The sequence below is a fragment of the Pezoporus wallicus genome, unplaced genomic scaffold (assembly GCF_028554395.1).
Source record: "Pezoporus wallicus isolate ANWC-B61680 ecotype Strahan unplaced genomic scaffold, APGP_CSIRO_Pwel_v1 contig_3017, whole genome shotgun sequence".
In the NCBI taxonomy this organism is placed as follows: Eukaryota; Metazoa; Chordata; class Aves; order Psittaciformes; family Psittacidae; genus Pezoporus; species Pezoporus wallicus.
The window spans coordinates 3278691-3294807 of NW_026638957.1; the positions used below are offsets into that span (position 1 = coordinate 3278691).

Below are 16117 nucleotides of genomic sequence, written 5' to 3' on the forward strand. Positions count from 1 at the left end.
AGCGGCGGCTGGGTGCGCCGGTGGGCCTGAGGGAGGCCCCGGGGCGGGTGGCGGTGGCCGGAGTGGCTGCTCGGCGGGCAGCGCTGCGGGCCACACTGCAGCCGGGCCCGGGGCCCGGTAAGGAGGGCTCTGCTTCCCCGCTGCGGGGAGCCGGTCTCTGCCCGGGGCTGAGGCGTGAAGCGCTCGGCTTTGTCCTCGCCGAGCTCACCCTTGTCCTTTTTCTCTTCTTCCGGGGAGTGGAGTGGGCGCAGGGCTTGCTCCCTTAATGTTGGGCCCGGCCGGCGAGGCTCACTTCGTCAGGGTTAGGCCTCTGTCTCGGCGGCGGGACGCTGGAGCCGCCGTGTGGAGCCCCGGGCACGCCCCATGCTGGATTCCAGCTCGGGCTCACACCCCCTGCGGCAGTCGCTGGGCTTGAGGGGACACAGCCTTGGGTGCGCCGTATCCGGCCCTCGGCGGGGAGGTGCTGCTGCTAGCTGCGCTGTTCCGAGTGATTCTTTTTATTACAATAGTAAAAATATCCTCTTTGTAATAGCCAAACACCTACAAGGATCAGGTTAATATCTGAGGCTTAATTAATGTCCAGTAGGTGTTATCCTAAGTGTTCGCAGAAATGAATGAAGTTAGGTATAAATAGACCTTTGCTTTGGCTTAGGCAATGTAACATTTTCTTCCTCCATTCAGATTAGTTCTGTTGGCGATTAAGTACTTGGGAGAGGAAAATGACATCGATTATCAAGTTGACTACGCTTTCAGGGGTGCAAGAGGAATCTGCCCTTTGCTATCTGTTGCAAGTAGATGAATTTCGTTTTCTTTTGGACTGTGGCTGGGATGAAAACTTTTCTATGGATATTATTGATTCTCTGAAAAAGTAAGTAGTTCAGTTAATGCACTCTTTTTGATAGGTCTCTGAAATACCACGCAATGGTATGTGTGTGATGATGTAAAATCCAAAGTTGTTTTGGATTTGTTCTTTGTTAGAGTTATGGTTTATATGAAGGGAATTATGCTGCTGAAATATTTGCAGTAGAAACATACTTGTTTTTATTTTTTTTCTTAGAGTCTTAAGTTACATCTATTAACTGTAATTCTCAGACTGGTCTGTGTTTGGCTTGTATGTTTGTGGGGTTTTGAGGTGTTTTTTTTTCCCTAAACATGGCACAGAACAGAGTTTATGGGGTACTGACCTTGGCTCTAAACTAGTTTAGAATGGTTCACTAAGTTTTAAATGAAAGACTCCTTAAAATACATAGGCTCAATACGAAGTGGTTCAACTCTTTGTTTCAAAGAAGTTGAATGAACTGTCAGTCAGTAAAACAGCTTCTATAAATTATCCCAGCCTTGCAAAGAAATATACCTGTCTAGGCTTTAATACTGAACTGTCTACAGGTTTACAGCAAGGAGCTTTAATGCAAGCATTGATTACATGAACCATGGCAATTCCTGAAAGAAACTAAGCTTAGTCATATATTTTCTAGCATTAACACACTTGTAGTCTTTGAAGTCTTACTAAGAATTATTGCGTCCTTAGGATAATTTGTACATTTTTTCTATTCTTATCTGTGAACAATTAGATAAAATCCCTTTTTTAGTAAAAGCCATGGAGAAGAATGTGTGTGCCCCAGTTACAATGTGAAGGAACAAAAAGCTTTCAGCCATACTTGTATTTTCACTTGTTGCATGTGTTTTGTGCCTTTAAGTTTTTCAGTTATGCTAGGTAGTAAACTTCTAGTCTGATTTTTATTTTGTGCCACACTTTTCAAGGAAAAAATATTTTTAAATGAATACTCCCCCAAAAATTCATGTGTCCTTTTTCCTAAATTATGTTTTTGACTTCTGTGTTTTTAAAGACATATGTTTTGATTTTATCCTTATCCATTTAAGTATTGTTGTGTCTTTGGCCCTGTGGGTTTTTCTCATCAGAAGAAAAGTTGTAGTCTGTTTTGGGTTTTAAGTGTATAAACAATTTGTAGCATGTCTGCACTGGTAATATTTTTGACCCCTCAGTTAATGCACTTTCTGGTGTCCAAGCATATATTAAGGTCTTTCTAATCAAGAATTTTATGTGAAATGTATGTCTTCCAGACCTTGAAATCATGTTTTCAGTATTCACTTGCAGTTCTAGTACTTGAACATTTGGAAAGATCTGTAACTTTTAAATGATAATTTTAAAAACTTCATTCTGAACTTGGAAGGATTTAAGTTTTTTTGTTTGGCCTTCAGGATGTGTATGTATTCTCAAAATAGCCATAGTAGGGAGTATATAACACCATAAAGAACTCTTTTCACCAACTTCTGTTGTCCTCTTTTTGTAGACATGTACACCAAGTTGATGCTGTTCTTCTTTCTCATCCTGACCCTCTACACCTTGGTGCGCTTCCATATGCAGTTGGAAAAATGGGGTTGAATTGTGCCATTTATGCAACTATTCCTGTATATAAAATGGGACAGATGTTCATGTATGATCTCTACCAGGTATGTTTAAGTTACTACTTTTGTACACATCTGTATGGTAGAGTGCTCAGGTTCTTGAATTTTCCTTATTTGTTTTAGTCCCGCCATAATACTGAAGATTTCACACTCTTTACATTGGATGATGTAGATGCAGCCTTTGATAAGATACAACAGCTGAAGTTTTCTCAGATTGTCAACTTGAAAGGTAAAGATGTCACCCAAGTTTCACTAAATGACTTTTAATGACTGTTGTCTTTCACTAAGAGTTAAAGTATGTATGTGTGTGTATATGTGTGTGTGTGTATATATATATATATATATATATATATATATATATATATACACACACACCTTTAATTTAAAAAGGGAGCAAGCTTTGACATGTAATGGATTTTGCAGGACTGATACCGGTAGCCCTGTATCAGTCTATATCAGCTGAACATTTGCCTCAGTAATTGTATGTGAAAATGGGTAGAATTTCCACTTAATGAGGAGAAGGTCATGCCAAAGCATATTTAGACACGTTTTTGTTTGTATGTTTTTGTAACTTTTCCTGCTATTGTCTCTCAAAAGCATATACTCATGCCTAGTGGTAGATAACTCGGAACTCTTCAATAACTAGAAACACATAGGAAGGCTTCCTAGAGAATTAATAGTTTGCAGATGTTAAGTTACACCATGTGGATGGCTTAGGAGGTCTTCACTGGCTCTTTATGATATTCAGTCTAGCTTATTGCTGGGAACTGTGGCATCCAGAGGATCAGCAGCTTCTCACTCACTCTTTAAGCCAAAGATCAGAATGAATCGGAAATCCTGTTCTTGAACAGACACCTACAAGCTAACCACCAGCAGCTAGTCTCAGGTGCAATATCTCCTAGTTCCTGAATGCTGCTTGCCAAAATACTTGCCCTGTAATTTGGAAAACAGAAATGGGATGTCATCCTTGAAAGGCTGCTGATGCTTTTTCAAGGTATGTGTAGCAAGGCTATGTTTATGCTGCCAACTTTTACATCTTAAAAGTAATTTTAGTGAACAACTTTTTCTAGGGTGTTTCTTAAAAACTCTTTCATATTTAATGTAAGTGATTTGAAAGATTTGGTGGATGCATATAAGAAGATGATGTATGTTTTAATTATTAAAGCTGTGCATTTCTGTTCAAGTTGGTGGCATGCAGTGAAGTCAGTGAGTAATGGTCACAAGTAGTCTCATTTTATTCTAGCAACAATGCAGGTTAGCGGCCACATCAAGGAGTAGCAATGCATTAAGAAAGGCATCAGGTATTGAAAAGATAGATTATCCCTGACTGAAGCACTTGAATGCTTTTCCCGGTTTGTTTGATTTGCGTATTTGTCATTCTGCAAAACTGCCCAGTTTGTGTAATATGTATGTGGATTTGTAAGTACTCAGGCAGCCAGTGATGCAGTAAGCATCTTGTGTTGCCCTAGAGACGGGTCTGTTTTGCACCAGAGTGCCTCTCAGTATCAGTGCGGGAAAGAAGTGATCTTCACTTTAGTTTCTTTTTCTGGAGGCTGAATAGAAGTATACTGCAAAAAATTTTGAGGTTACTGGCTAGATGGGAAGGACAGATGTTAGTGTTTTTTTTCATACTTCGTTTGACTTTCTTCTGCCAGTAATAATTTTGGCCTGCCGTTGTTCAGAGTTACTCATTTATTCAGAATAATGGATGTTAATACATGTATCTAAGATATTGAAAACTTCTGTAGGCAAAGGACATGGTTTGTCAATCACGCCGCTGCCAGCTGGACACATGATAGGAGGCACAATCTGGAAGATTGTCAAGGATGGAGAGGAAGAAATTGTTTATGCAGTTGATTTCAACCACAAGAGAGAGATGTAAGTATAACATAGCAATATGTATTAAAAGTTGTGTTAGGTATACATCATTTGGTGTGTAATAAGCAGGTATGGAAGTAGCAGTGCCTTTCCAGCTGCAATGAGAGCACTAATTTCACTTCTTTTCAGATTAATCAGTTTGAGATAAGCATTAACTCTGTGTTTCTGTATTCCACTGAATATTATTTATTTGTAAGATTGCAGCAGGAAACATTCAGCTCCTGAGGGGTTTGTTTTCTGTACATGCAGGTATCTGGAAGCTAGCTGCCTCTTTTTTTTATTTTTTCCTTATAAAATAGAAATGCAATAAAGTGAGATTTTGCTTTTTTTTTTTTTTCCACAGTCATCTGAATGGATGTTCCTTGGAAATGCTGAGCAGGCCTTCATTGCTTATTACAGATTCATTTAATGCTACTTACGTACAACCCAGGAGGAAGCAAAGGGATGAACAGCTACTGAGTATGTATTCTGTTTGGGTTTGAAAAAAGCAGTAATGTGATTTGTTAGCTACTGTCAGTTGTTTTTATATGAGAAATTCCTCAGCATCCAACTAATAACCTTTATTAAAATGTAAAAAATTCTGAATTGCTCTTTTCTGATTGTACTGATCCTTTGGGTTAAATATTTTTCTGAAAACAACAAAGCATGGTTGAAAACAGTATATTTCACCCAGTATCTCCTTTGTCGGCACATTCTTATTTTAAACATTGTTTTACTCTTGGTTTTGTTTGTTTGGGTTTTTTTTTTGGTTTGGTTTTGGGGGGTGCTATTATTTTTGCTATTTTTGCTTGCCTTTTTTTTTTTTATTTTTAGTGAAAAATAAAGCATCAAGACAATGAGATCTTTAGAGCTACCAAGAAAACTCCAGTTCCCTTTAATCTTGGTAGAAATGTGTCTTTGGATCTCTTTTGAATATTAATTTAAATGTATTCTTTATGCTTTGATTATGATTGCTGATGGTTATAACAAAAACAAGCTACAAACATTCTAATTTTGGTTTAAAGTGTAAGTAGGCTTTTGTTTTGTTTTTAATTCAACTTAGCTAATGTTTTGGAGACATTGCGAGGTGATGGAAATGTGTTAATAGCGGTGGATACAGCAGGCAGAGTTCTGGAGCTTGCTCAGCTCCTTGATCAGATCTGGAGAACGAAGGATGCAGGATTAGGAGTCTACTCCCTAGCACTTCTGAATAACGTCAGCTACAATGTAGTGGAATTTTCTAAATCACAGGTTTGTTCTGTTTTTAAAATGCATTTATGATGAGGGTAATGGAACATGTATGCAAAAACATTTTATTTTTTTAACAGTAAAGAATGAATAAATACTGGATGTTGTCCTGTTTTTATAGTGCATGTTTGTGTCTCAGATCTTTCAATCAAGTAACAGAGTACAGTCATGGCTATGAGCATGTTTCTTGATACTCATTTTTGGTTTTATCACAATACTAATTAGCACAGTTTATAACTTTAAGAAGAGGACTTAAAGTACTTGCTTCTGTGTTGTTTATGCTCAGCATTATTTCTACACTTACTGAGAGGCGTATTCAAGTGCATATTGCATCCTGCACTTCTTATCAGGTTTGTACCTTATTGAAGGACTTGTATTCTTATAAATAACTTTCTCTTAATACCTATTTTAGGTTGAATGGATGAGTGACAAGTTGATGAGGTGCTTTGAAGACAAGAGAAACAATCCTTTTCAGTTCCGCCATCTCTCCTTATGTCATAGTCTGTCTGATCTGGCTCGAGTGCCGAGTCCAAAAGTTGTTCTTGCCAGTCAGCCTGACTTAGAGTGTGGGTTTTCTAGAGATCTTTTCATTCAGTGGTGCCAGGACTCCAAAAACTCTATAATTTTAACTTACCGGACTACACCTGGAACATTAGCACGATTCCTGATTGATAATCCTTCTGAGAAAGTTATTGATATTGAGGTAAGTGGCATCTGTATATCCCAGTGATTTTTACTGTGGGCCATCTGAGGGAATTTGGGTAAAGCTGAGCTTAGTTTACTTTTTGACCTACTGAAAACAATTCTAGTGGCAGAGGGAAATCTGAAATCAGTATGTTGTATGCTTAACTGATTGTGGATAGACTTGGATAAAAATAGGTCTTATATGAAAAACAGCAAAATGCTTTTTGCTGTGTGGCAAAACTGATACTTCACAGAGATGAGTATGAAATTGCTTTTAAATATTTATCTTTAGAAAACACTCTGGTTTTGTTATAATAGATGAAATTCTGCTTGCAATTGACATACAGATCACAATATACGATGGGTTATTCTTGGCAGAAAATCGTAGATCAGTTAGGTTGGAAAAGACCTCCAAGACTGAGTCCAGCCGTAAACCCACACCGGCTTGTGCACCCCATGTAGCCGCCAGCCTGCAGCTCCCTTGCTGCCCTCTCCAGAAAAAGATTCAGTTTTATAGTCAGATTTGCAACCTGTAGCCCTTCTATGGTTGCTGTTGTACCATGAAGTTGCACGTATACCAGCTCCCCTACCCTGGTAGGATCTGGCCACTTGTTTAAAATAGAGGTCAGATCCTCAACTGGCTTTAGATCATGCTAGCAGCATTGACTTTAATGGGGGATGTCTTAGTCCAGCAGAATTTTTGGCTTATTACTTCTCCAGGGGGAAAGAAAAAATATTATAATGGGGGTGAAAAATGTGTCTGACCATTTTTATATTCCAGCTCCTACTCTGGTTTTGGATGAGGGAAGAATCAAGTCCAATTATAATATATCCCCCCTGAACTGGAAAGATAAGTCAGGAATTAGGGTACACTTAATTGTTATTCTTGCTTTAAAATTATTATTTTCAGTAATTTTATACCTATGTCTACTTCTGTTGGTATAACACTTAATGTGAGTCTCTTGTGATCACCATGATAATTTCAGTCCTCATGATGCAATTTGGTTTAGCTTTAGATTGAATTGGAAGCATTGAATTACAGTATTAGACTATTACTAGGATTCAGCATTATTCAAAGTGGCCTGTATTTGAATTTTATTTTCAGAAAGCAAGAAATAAAATTTACTATTATTTTGCCTGCTAGTATGACTTGGCCAGGTTCTTCTGGTTTGATGAGGGTAGATTTAGATTAGATATTAGGAACAGGTTCTTTACTGTGAAGTCCTGGCACAGGTTGCCCAGAGAAGTTGTGGCTGCCCCATCCCTGGAAGTGTTCAAGGCCAGGTTGGATGGGTCTTTGAGCAACCAGGTCTAGTGGAAGGTATCCCTGCCCATGGCAGGGGTTTGGAACTAGATGATACTTGAGGTCCTTTCCAACCTATGATTCTATGTTGTTAGTGACACAAAAAGTAAACACTGCTCATCTGGGAGTATTTGCATTCCCTTGTTGAAGAGAGATTTCCTAAAGATGTTTTAAAATATATTGTAAATTTTAAAAAAGTTTGTATTTATTTTAATACTTTTTGAAATGCTTTTCTGTTAAAGTAGAATCTACTGATAGGTAACATTGTCATGATTTTGCCATGCCAAGGTGTCACACATTTGCATAATCTTGTGTTGTATGTAACATACAAGTTATACTTGCCCTTGGTACTTAAATATGAATGTTCTTGTCAGCAGTGTGTAGGAAGAGTATTAAAGTAATGTCAGCTGCTCACAATAATATTAATTTTAATCCTATTCAGTTGAGAAAACGTGTCAAGTTGGAAGGAAAAGAACTTGAAGAATACCTAGAAAAGGAGAAACTAAAGAAAGAAGCAGCTAAGAAGTTAGAACAGTCTAAAGAGTAAGTATACTGGCTGTTCTTGTACTTGCTGTTAGGGTCAGAGCTGAGATTTCTGTGTGAACATTCCACTGGTCACAGGGATAAATGAAAAACATAGTTTTGATAGCCTTGTCTAAAGGCACAGAGGAATTGGAAGTAGTTATCTTTAATCTGGTGTTATGATAGACCTGTTTCATTTGCCCTTTGACTGTGAGCTCTTTCTCAGATACAGAAACTGCTCTTGTCCTTGGTTAGTGTTTATGTTAACTCTTATTTTCCAGTTAAGAGTGTTTATGTAACATTAAACCTGAATGAAAAAAATGCCAGCTTTTTGGAATGTCATTTCAGGGCAGATATCGATTCCAGCGATGAGAGTGATGCTGAAGAGGATATTGATCAGCCAACTGTACATAAGACCAAACATGATTTGATGATGAAAGGTGAAGGTAGCCGGAAAGGAAGCTTCTTCAAGCAGGCAAAGAAGTCTTATCCAATGTTTCCAGCCCCTGAAGAAAGAATTAAATGGGATGAATATGGCGAGATTATCAAGTATGTGGTGGGAATGCATACTGTGACATGTAGCAGCTTCGTAATACTTCAGAAATAAAAGTAATAAAAATGACAGTTTTGTCTCTTTAGCACCACTCTTGCATGCTCTTTCAACCACAGTTAGAACCATTTGCACTAAGTCCCACAGGAAGTTCATGATCAGTTTGAAGCTGCAGAGTTCTGATCCTTGGCCTGTATTCATACCTCTTTGGAAGTGTTTCCACTCCAGTTTTTGGTTTGTTTTTTTTTAATCTTGAGATAGAAAATTTTGTTGTTTTTTTTTTTTAACTTGACTATTTTTCTGCTTTACACATAATTTTGAAAAATTTGTAATGATGGGAAAGAATATTGTTAATTCTAGAAAAATCTAGTGATTTTTGTTCTTTCTGTGTAAGGAATACTTGCTAGAAAATCTCATCTCAGTTTTGCAGGATTTCCCAAGATGTCAAGGTTGTTTAAGATAGGAAAATGGTATTTTCCAAATGACCTCTGCTCAAATATGGAAATACTGAAGGCAGTTGTTTGCAATAAAAATTATAAAACATCTCAGTAGTAACAGTCAGCATTATTTGGTTTTTATATCATGTAGTGCTTTGGTTTCACAGTGAGACTGTTAAAAGCAAAATGACTTTCTTTCTTTAGACCTGAGGATTTTCTAGTTCCAGAACTTCAAGCAACAGAAGAAGAAAAAAGCAAATTAGAATCTGGTTTGACAAATGGAGAAGAGCCTATGGACCAGGATTTATCAGATGTTCCTACCAAATGTATTTCTGCAACAGAATCAATGGAAATTAAGTGAGTGGCTTTGTTCTTGTCAGTTCTGCTGGAATGGTGGTATGGGTACAGTGCAAATTGGGTAAAAGGCTAGTTTGGAATTAACAAAGTGGGAAAGGGCTTGGTCTTTGGTTTGTTTTGTTATTTCGGTTTTGGTGTGCTTCCACCTCTTGTCCCCCAGGCTAAGTTATTTTTTTGTTAGTCTTTCCTGGGGTGTGGTACAGGGTTAGGGTTAGGGATCCTCTGATGGAGACAAGTGAAAGAGGAAAAATAGTATGCTAATATAGATACTAAAATGTTCATATATCTATTTTTAAATAAGAACTTACTCAAATAAGCTTATCTCATGTTTTGGATAACTGTGTGAATGAATTTTGAGAATTTATAGTGTTAAATGCACATACATACTGATTGATAAGATATCTTGTACTGGCAGCTTTTGCTGATGTAGAATAATTTCAATATATCTTCCTATTTTTAAATGAAGTATTTTGGAGCACTTGAAGGTTAAATCTTTTAAACTAAAAAATGTTGATCTTGGGCTTTTTAATTCAAATTAGAGCCAGAGTTACATATATTGACTATGAAGGACGCTCAGATGGTGACTCAATTAAAAAAATTATTAACCAAATGAAACCAAGACAGCTGATCATTGTCCATGGACCACCTGAGGCCAGTCAGGACCTTGCAGAATGCTGCAGAGCTTTTGGTGGAAAAGATATTAAAGTTTATATGCCAAAACTACATGAAACTGTAGATGCAACCAGCGAAACTCACATTTACCAGGTAAGGTAGTGGAATTTGTTAGTTTTGTAACTACGAGCATTAGTTTCTTTTTCTGTTGGAAGCTTTCTAACCAAATGAAGTGCACTTGAGACACTGAATTAGAAAATAATAGATAGAAGTGGGGCATCAGAATCCTGTCTTTTTATTGGGGTGTGCTGCAAATGGGTAGTTGTAGTATCCTGGATACAGCTTCATTCTGCTATGGGGATCATGCACAATCTCATGTGGATAACAGTCTTTCAGAGTAGGGCTTTGATGGATTAAAGTCCTGGAATGCACCAGAGTACTCAGGGTAAGGTAGTGTTTTGGTCACTTTAAAATCTGATGTTTACAACATCCCTTACTATAAAATATTGCTTTTTTGGAGGGTTGAAATTTGGAACTGCTGTTCAGTAACCTAAATGTATCTATGGAAATTTTCCTTAAATTTACTACAGCTAACTGAGGAACTTCTTGGCTACAAAAAGAGTTTCTGATGTTTTAAAAGGAATTGATTGCTCTTGCTTTACTTTTAACTCAAGTTTGCAGTTGCATAGGTTCTTTAAAGATACTGGTCTTCACTGCTTTTGAGTAACAACATGAGGGTTATATAAATTATATTCTGAAGTATAGAACATCTTGCCTTGCTGATACCAGTTCCTTCCTTCCTTTCCTGCCCCAAAAGAGTATGAATCAAACCTATGTGGAGAGACAGTAAAAGGAAGACTGCCATTTTTGTGTGGGTTTTTTTGTTTTTGTTTGTCTTTGTTTGTTTTTTCGTTTGTTTTAAAACTTGAAATAAGAATTCTGTGTTTTCCATGAAACTAATGGCACTTCTAATTTTGTGCAAACCAGGTCAGGTTAAAAGATTCTCTTGTCAGCTCCCTTCAGTTCTGTAAAGCCAAGGATGCTGAGTTGGCTTGGATAGATGGTGTTCTGGACATGCGGGTTTCAAAAGTGGATACTGGAGTTATTTTGGAAGAGGGGGAGCTGAGGGAAGATGAAGAGTTAGAGATGCAAGTGGATGTGCCTTCTTCAGACTCTAGTGTCATTGCACAACAGAAGGCCATGAAAAGCCTCTTTGGCGATGATGACAAGGAGATGTGTGAGGAGAGCGAGATCATTCCTACTTTGGAACCTCTGCCACCTCATGAGGTACAGAAATTATGCTGGTTTGAGCCTCTTTTTTCAAGAGCTTTGTATTCATTTGGCTTTTTCTAGTGCTTACAGGTTGATGCTGTGATCTTATTCAAATGAAAGCCTAACAAAAACTGAATTTTCATGTTTGGTTTTCTCTTTAAACCTGGTACTGTTCTTTGTTCATATTTTATGCTTGTAGGTGAGGATGATCTCTTGCATCCAGTAACACTGCCCAGTATCCAGTACCATTTATTTATGAAGATAAAGATTTTTAATTAACATGTTTCATATTTGTAGTTAGTACTTGCAGATTTGGAAACAGTTGATGTTTAGTCACTCCTGGATTTCATTACGTTCTATATATTGACGCTGTGGAAAATACTTCATGTACTTGAGATACAGATCTTCTGAAATTCATGTCTCCTTTAGTAGTGATTTGAGACTTCTCTAAATTTCTTTGCTCTACTTTGCGTGTGAGTAGATAACGCTTTTTATCTTTCCATTTAATGATTACAATGCCTTCTAATCCTAGAATTGCTTATTAAATTACTCTTGCACAGTCTGAAGTATAGTCTGTTCTAGGAGCTAGATAAATGAGGAGACAACTCTAAAGTCTGTTCAGATTCATGACAACTATCATAGAAGTATGTACTGATAAACAGTACAGCTTACTGCAGCTCTGTCCCTGGCATAACATGGCTTTGGAGAGGGATCTTCAGTGACAGCTTTCCGTTTGTCTTCAATATGTGAACAGAGAAATGAACATTTTCACTTTTTTTTTTTTCACTTTTACTTGACTTCTGAATTTTTCCTGTCCTGGAAGTGTCTTGTTGCAGGTGAACAGAAATGAAACCTATCTTCTCATTTATTGTCCTGTAGTTGGCCACACTGCTGCCAACACAATGATGAGGAGATCTTGGGGAAAAATGGGAGTTATTTGGTAGCAGAAGCATTAATTGTGTATGTGTTGTTTAAAGGTTCTTGGACATCAGTCTGTGTTTATGAATGAGCCAAGGCTGTCTGACTTCAAGCAAGTTCTCTTGCGAGAAGGTATTCAAGCTGAATTTGTAGGAGGAGTGCTTGTGTGCAACAACTTGGTGGCTGTTCGCAGGGTAGGTGTTCTGTGTATTAAACTCTTTAGTGTAATTTAGAATATTATTTACCAATGAGAGACTTAAAAGTAATAAACTGAAACATCTTTTGTTTCAGACTGAAACGGGGCGCATTGGATTGGAAGGCTGTCTCTGTCAGGACTTCTATAGGATAAGAGACCTTTTATACGAGCAATATGCTATTGTCTAAGGAAAGTGCTGCAAAGATGGGTTTATTTGAACTTTTAAAGACAGTGGGGACTTCTCTCAATTTTGACTTTTTGTAGCTTTCTAATTTATACAGGTGAAACCTAATTCCTAAAGAACAATTAACTACCCTGAACATGTAAATAATTGCTACTTGTCTTCATAAATCTGTTGGTACATTCCATGTTGTCGACTTTCAAACTGTTGCTGTCTCCCACATAACACATTGTAAATGAGTTTATGATTATTCTTCTTAGGAAGGGTTCAGATTGTCAGAATGTGTCTTGGTTTCATAGATTCCCTGCCAAAGAATACAAAATAGAACAAAGTTATTCTTCTATTTTAAAATAACATTAGATGGGAAACTGTAAGTTGCTTTGCTTTTGTTCTTTTTGTTTCTTGTGTAATTGGGGTTTTTGGTTTGGTTTTTCTTTTGTTTGGTTGGGTTTTATAAATAACTCTGATTTAGCAGGACAGTCAAGTGTGATTTGTTTTGCTTGGTTTTTCTTCGTTTAAATGAAGGTTAAAGTACATTTTGTAATAGCCATTTAAAGCTAGACTTGTCTAACTTTCCCCCAGTGTTAATGTGACTGCATCTTGGTCTTGCATCTGCTATTACTGATTTGTTCCAGAACAGCAGTTCGTACTCTATATCAAAAAATTTACTTTGGAAAGGTACTCCAAGATGACTGGATAATACTGTCAGGCAGTTTAGAATCCAGTGATTGTGTGCTTCAGTGTAACTTCTGTGCCAGTGTACAGAATTTGCGACGTCAAGCTTTTGCAAAATTATGCCAACTGGAAAATCTTTTTGAGTTCTGACTTTAATCCTTCCAAAACCTAAAGCCTTTATCCATCCAATGTGGTGTTTGTTCACAGTGCCGTGAGCCAAGTTCAGGAAGATCCTTTATCTTGAAATCTGACTCATGTGATGTGTTAATGGTTTTGTGCCATGTTTCATTCTACTTGCATGTGTTGTGCCATTTTTCATTCTAGTTGACAGTGGGACTTACTGTAGCTGCTGATGCTGGGAATTGACCTTTTTAGGTGAAAATGAACACAGTTTTGGGCACCTTAATTTCTCAGAAATTAACTTACTCAAACAAATGGCTGCTTGAGAGTTTATTTAATACTTCTTTTCCCTGTCCACATGTGAACCACCGGCTTTGGCAGCGGAGAGTTGCTTGCTTGTTTTTACCTACAGCAGCAATGTAATACGTACTTTCTGTGTGTATGTTTAAATAAAACACTTTTTAAAAAGTGGCAAAAATAGCCCTGTGGGCTTTCAGTGAAAAGATAACTTACTTTGCAATTTATTGCTGAGAAATAGTTTTCTATCTGATCTACAGACTATTCTGTTTAAAATAGTAACTTAAAACTGAAGACCGTGTTAAAACAAAAACGAAACAAGCACTTGCTAGAACTATATGCTAAAAATTTAGAAACCTTGAAAAGTGAATACTCAGTGGCAATGTATTTTGTTACACAAAGCAAACCTTGGCTAGGAATGACTGAATGGCTTCAATGTGCTGCTTTGCTTTTTTTATTATTGTTATTTTTATTTATTTTCTATTTTATTGACAGCCACAACTTCATACAAATTCTCTGGGTTTGTAGCTGGTTTGTAGCAATGCTATCTAAATCTATATGGTACCGGGTGCTTGTTGGTTAATACTGTTGTATTGTTGCTGATACTAATGAACTTTCATAAAGTGAGTTTCTTTGTACATGATGATTTTGGCCTTAGGACTTGAGGGCTTAGTATGGGCAGAGATCACACATGCCTGCATGCAATATGCTAATAAAGAAAAAATCCCTTAGGAAATCAAACTAAAAATAGTGCTGTCCTTAAAGGATAAAGACAGGACAGTCTGATCATATATCTGTCAGTTTTGTTTTTTTAACCTATTGATTCAAATTCTGCACAGTTAAACAAAAGTTTAGGTTACTGTTCACTAAATTCCTGTGTTCTGTTAGAGGAGAACCCCAAATTAGTGCCATCACTATGGAAGAGGTTCAAGCCTTGGTATGAGCAAACCAGCTAACTGTTCTTTTTTTAGTCTATTCCGTGTAAGTGTGGCTTGAAATCAGACCTAGAAAGCTGATACTCAAGGCTTTTTAGTCATCTGAGGACTGGGACTAGGGAAAGCTGAGGTTTTTTTGTGAACAATGCTGGTGGTGAGAGGGGTGAAGGGGAATACAGGATGTCTGCAGTAAACACATGACCTGCCGCATCTGCACTGTGGGGCAGGTGTGCTCCTTGGCTGTGTATTCATTACTTGTGGAACTGAAGGACTTTCTCATAAATTTTGCAGTCCTCTGTTAGCTCTCAGATTATTATTGTTCTATTTTTTTCCTTAACTGTGATTAACTTTAAACAATAATTGAACTTCTCTGTAATTTTCAGAGTTTCTAATCTGATTCTTGTTTGTATCTAAAAGATTCTTTTCCCCTTACCTCCACAAAATGTCAGTGCTGCCATGGACTGTAAGCTGTATTTTCTGACTTCTCCCATTTCTTTGCTAGCACTAAAAATTTGATACAGTGTATCACTTTTTGCTGTGTTGCTTTTGAGGTCAAGAATATTAACATGAAGTTTAAAAAAAACGAACCCTAGTTTGGTACTTACTTTGACCATTCAAAAGTATTTCAGTCCAAGGGCCTCGGATAATGTGGATTCCACAACTAAGAAGAGCCAGAGGGCATGTAAAGAGACTGGAAAGGCAGAAACTTGGCTTCTTCAAGTAGTTGTGGGTAAATCCCAGCTATCTGTATTTTCTTCTTCCTGTGCCTATATAGTAGAACATGAAGATGTATTCCGAAAGATTAAGGGAATGTAGAGGCAGAACTCTCTAATAATAAAAGAAAAAATTCTAGGATTGTTAAGCTGTTCCCGTTGTCTACACATAGCTTTAACCTGAAGCTAAATGGCTTTGTGGGCGACAGTCTCATTTTTAATCATTTTACTTTGACAGTATGTACCGGAGCTGAAAATCTGTCGTCTTCTCCTTCCCTGAGCAGTGTTTAGACTTAACCAGATCCACCTTTCAAAATAATGGAAAGGTGGTATGCCCTGCATTCAGTCAGAGACTCAATCAGTTTCATAAAAGCATTTGAGATACATTTGGTAGAATTTCCTTGGAAATGTAGGAGTTCTCCTGTGTGTGTACTGGCTTTTAACTGCAGTAAACCACTATTAATCTGGAATAAACAAGCAAAAAGATACCCTACCAACACACACACTCACACCCCCCCCCCCCCCCCAAATAATTGTTATAGATGCTTGTACCCTAAAACACTTAAATAGTACATATTTCATTGATAAGGCATATGACATGTATTAATGTTTTGGTTAGGAGAAGGCAGTGTGTTGCCTGGGGACAACACTTAAACCACTAAAATTTTTGAGACTTTAGCAAAAGAAATCTTACTGTCAGGATCTGAACATGGTACAATATTCTGTTTGATAGCTTTTACAGATATTTTCATAGTTTTAAAAAGGGTGCTGGGGAAGATACTTCATCAGATTTGAATGCAGTATCTAGTAAAC

General features: G+C 37.4%; 1 protein-coding gene across 2 annotated transcripts; it reads left to right on the forward strand.

Moving 5' to 3' along the window:
* Positions 1-31: 31 nt before the first annotated feature.
* On the forward strand, positions 32-13828 carry CPSF2 (cleavage and polyadenylation specific factor 2). 2 transcript variants are annotated; one of them, XM_057413366.1, is made up of 15 exons: positions 32-117; positions 682-868; positions 2313-2472; positions 2551-2656; positions 4176-4305; positions 4649-4764; positions 5348-5535; positions 5945-6235; positions 7962-8062; positions 8390-8590; positions 9233-9385; positions 9925-10150; positions 10985-11284; positions 12247-12381; positions 12479-13828. In XM_057413366.1, the coding sequence occupies exons 2-15, from the start codon at positions 720-722 to the stop codon at positions 12569-12571; spliced, it is 2349 nt and encodes a 782-aa protein (XP_057269349.1). In that variant the 5' UTR covers positions 32-117; positions 682-719; the 3' UTR covers positions 12572-13828. The 2 variants fall into 2 exon arrangements, with proteins under 2 accessions (XP_057269349.1, XP_057269348.1); XM_057413365.1 differs by lacking the exon at positions 32-117 and having other exon boundaries at positions 641-868.
* The last annotated feature ends 2289 nt before the right edge of the window (positions 13829-16117 follow it).

Excerpts from the sequence above, each read along its gene's own strand:
- CPSF2 (XM_057413366.1), top strand. The coding sequence starts at position 720 with ATGACATCGATTATCAAGTTGACTACGCTTTCAGGGGTGCAAGAGGAA. Across the intron at positions 869-2,312 it reads ATTATTGATTCTCTGAAAAA|ACATGTACACCAAGTTGATG; the intron begins GTAAGTAGTTCA and ends CTCTTTTTGTAG. Across the intron at positions 8,063-8,389 it reads AAGTTAGAACAGTCTAAAGA|GGCAGATATCGATTCCAGCG; the intron begins GTAAGTATACTG and ends ATGTCATTTCAG.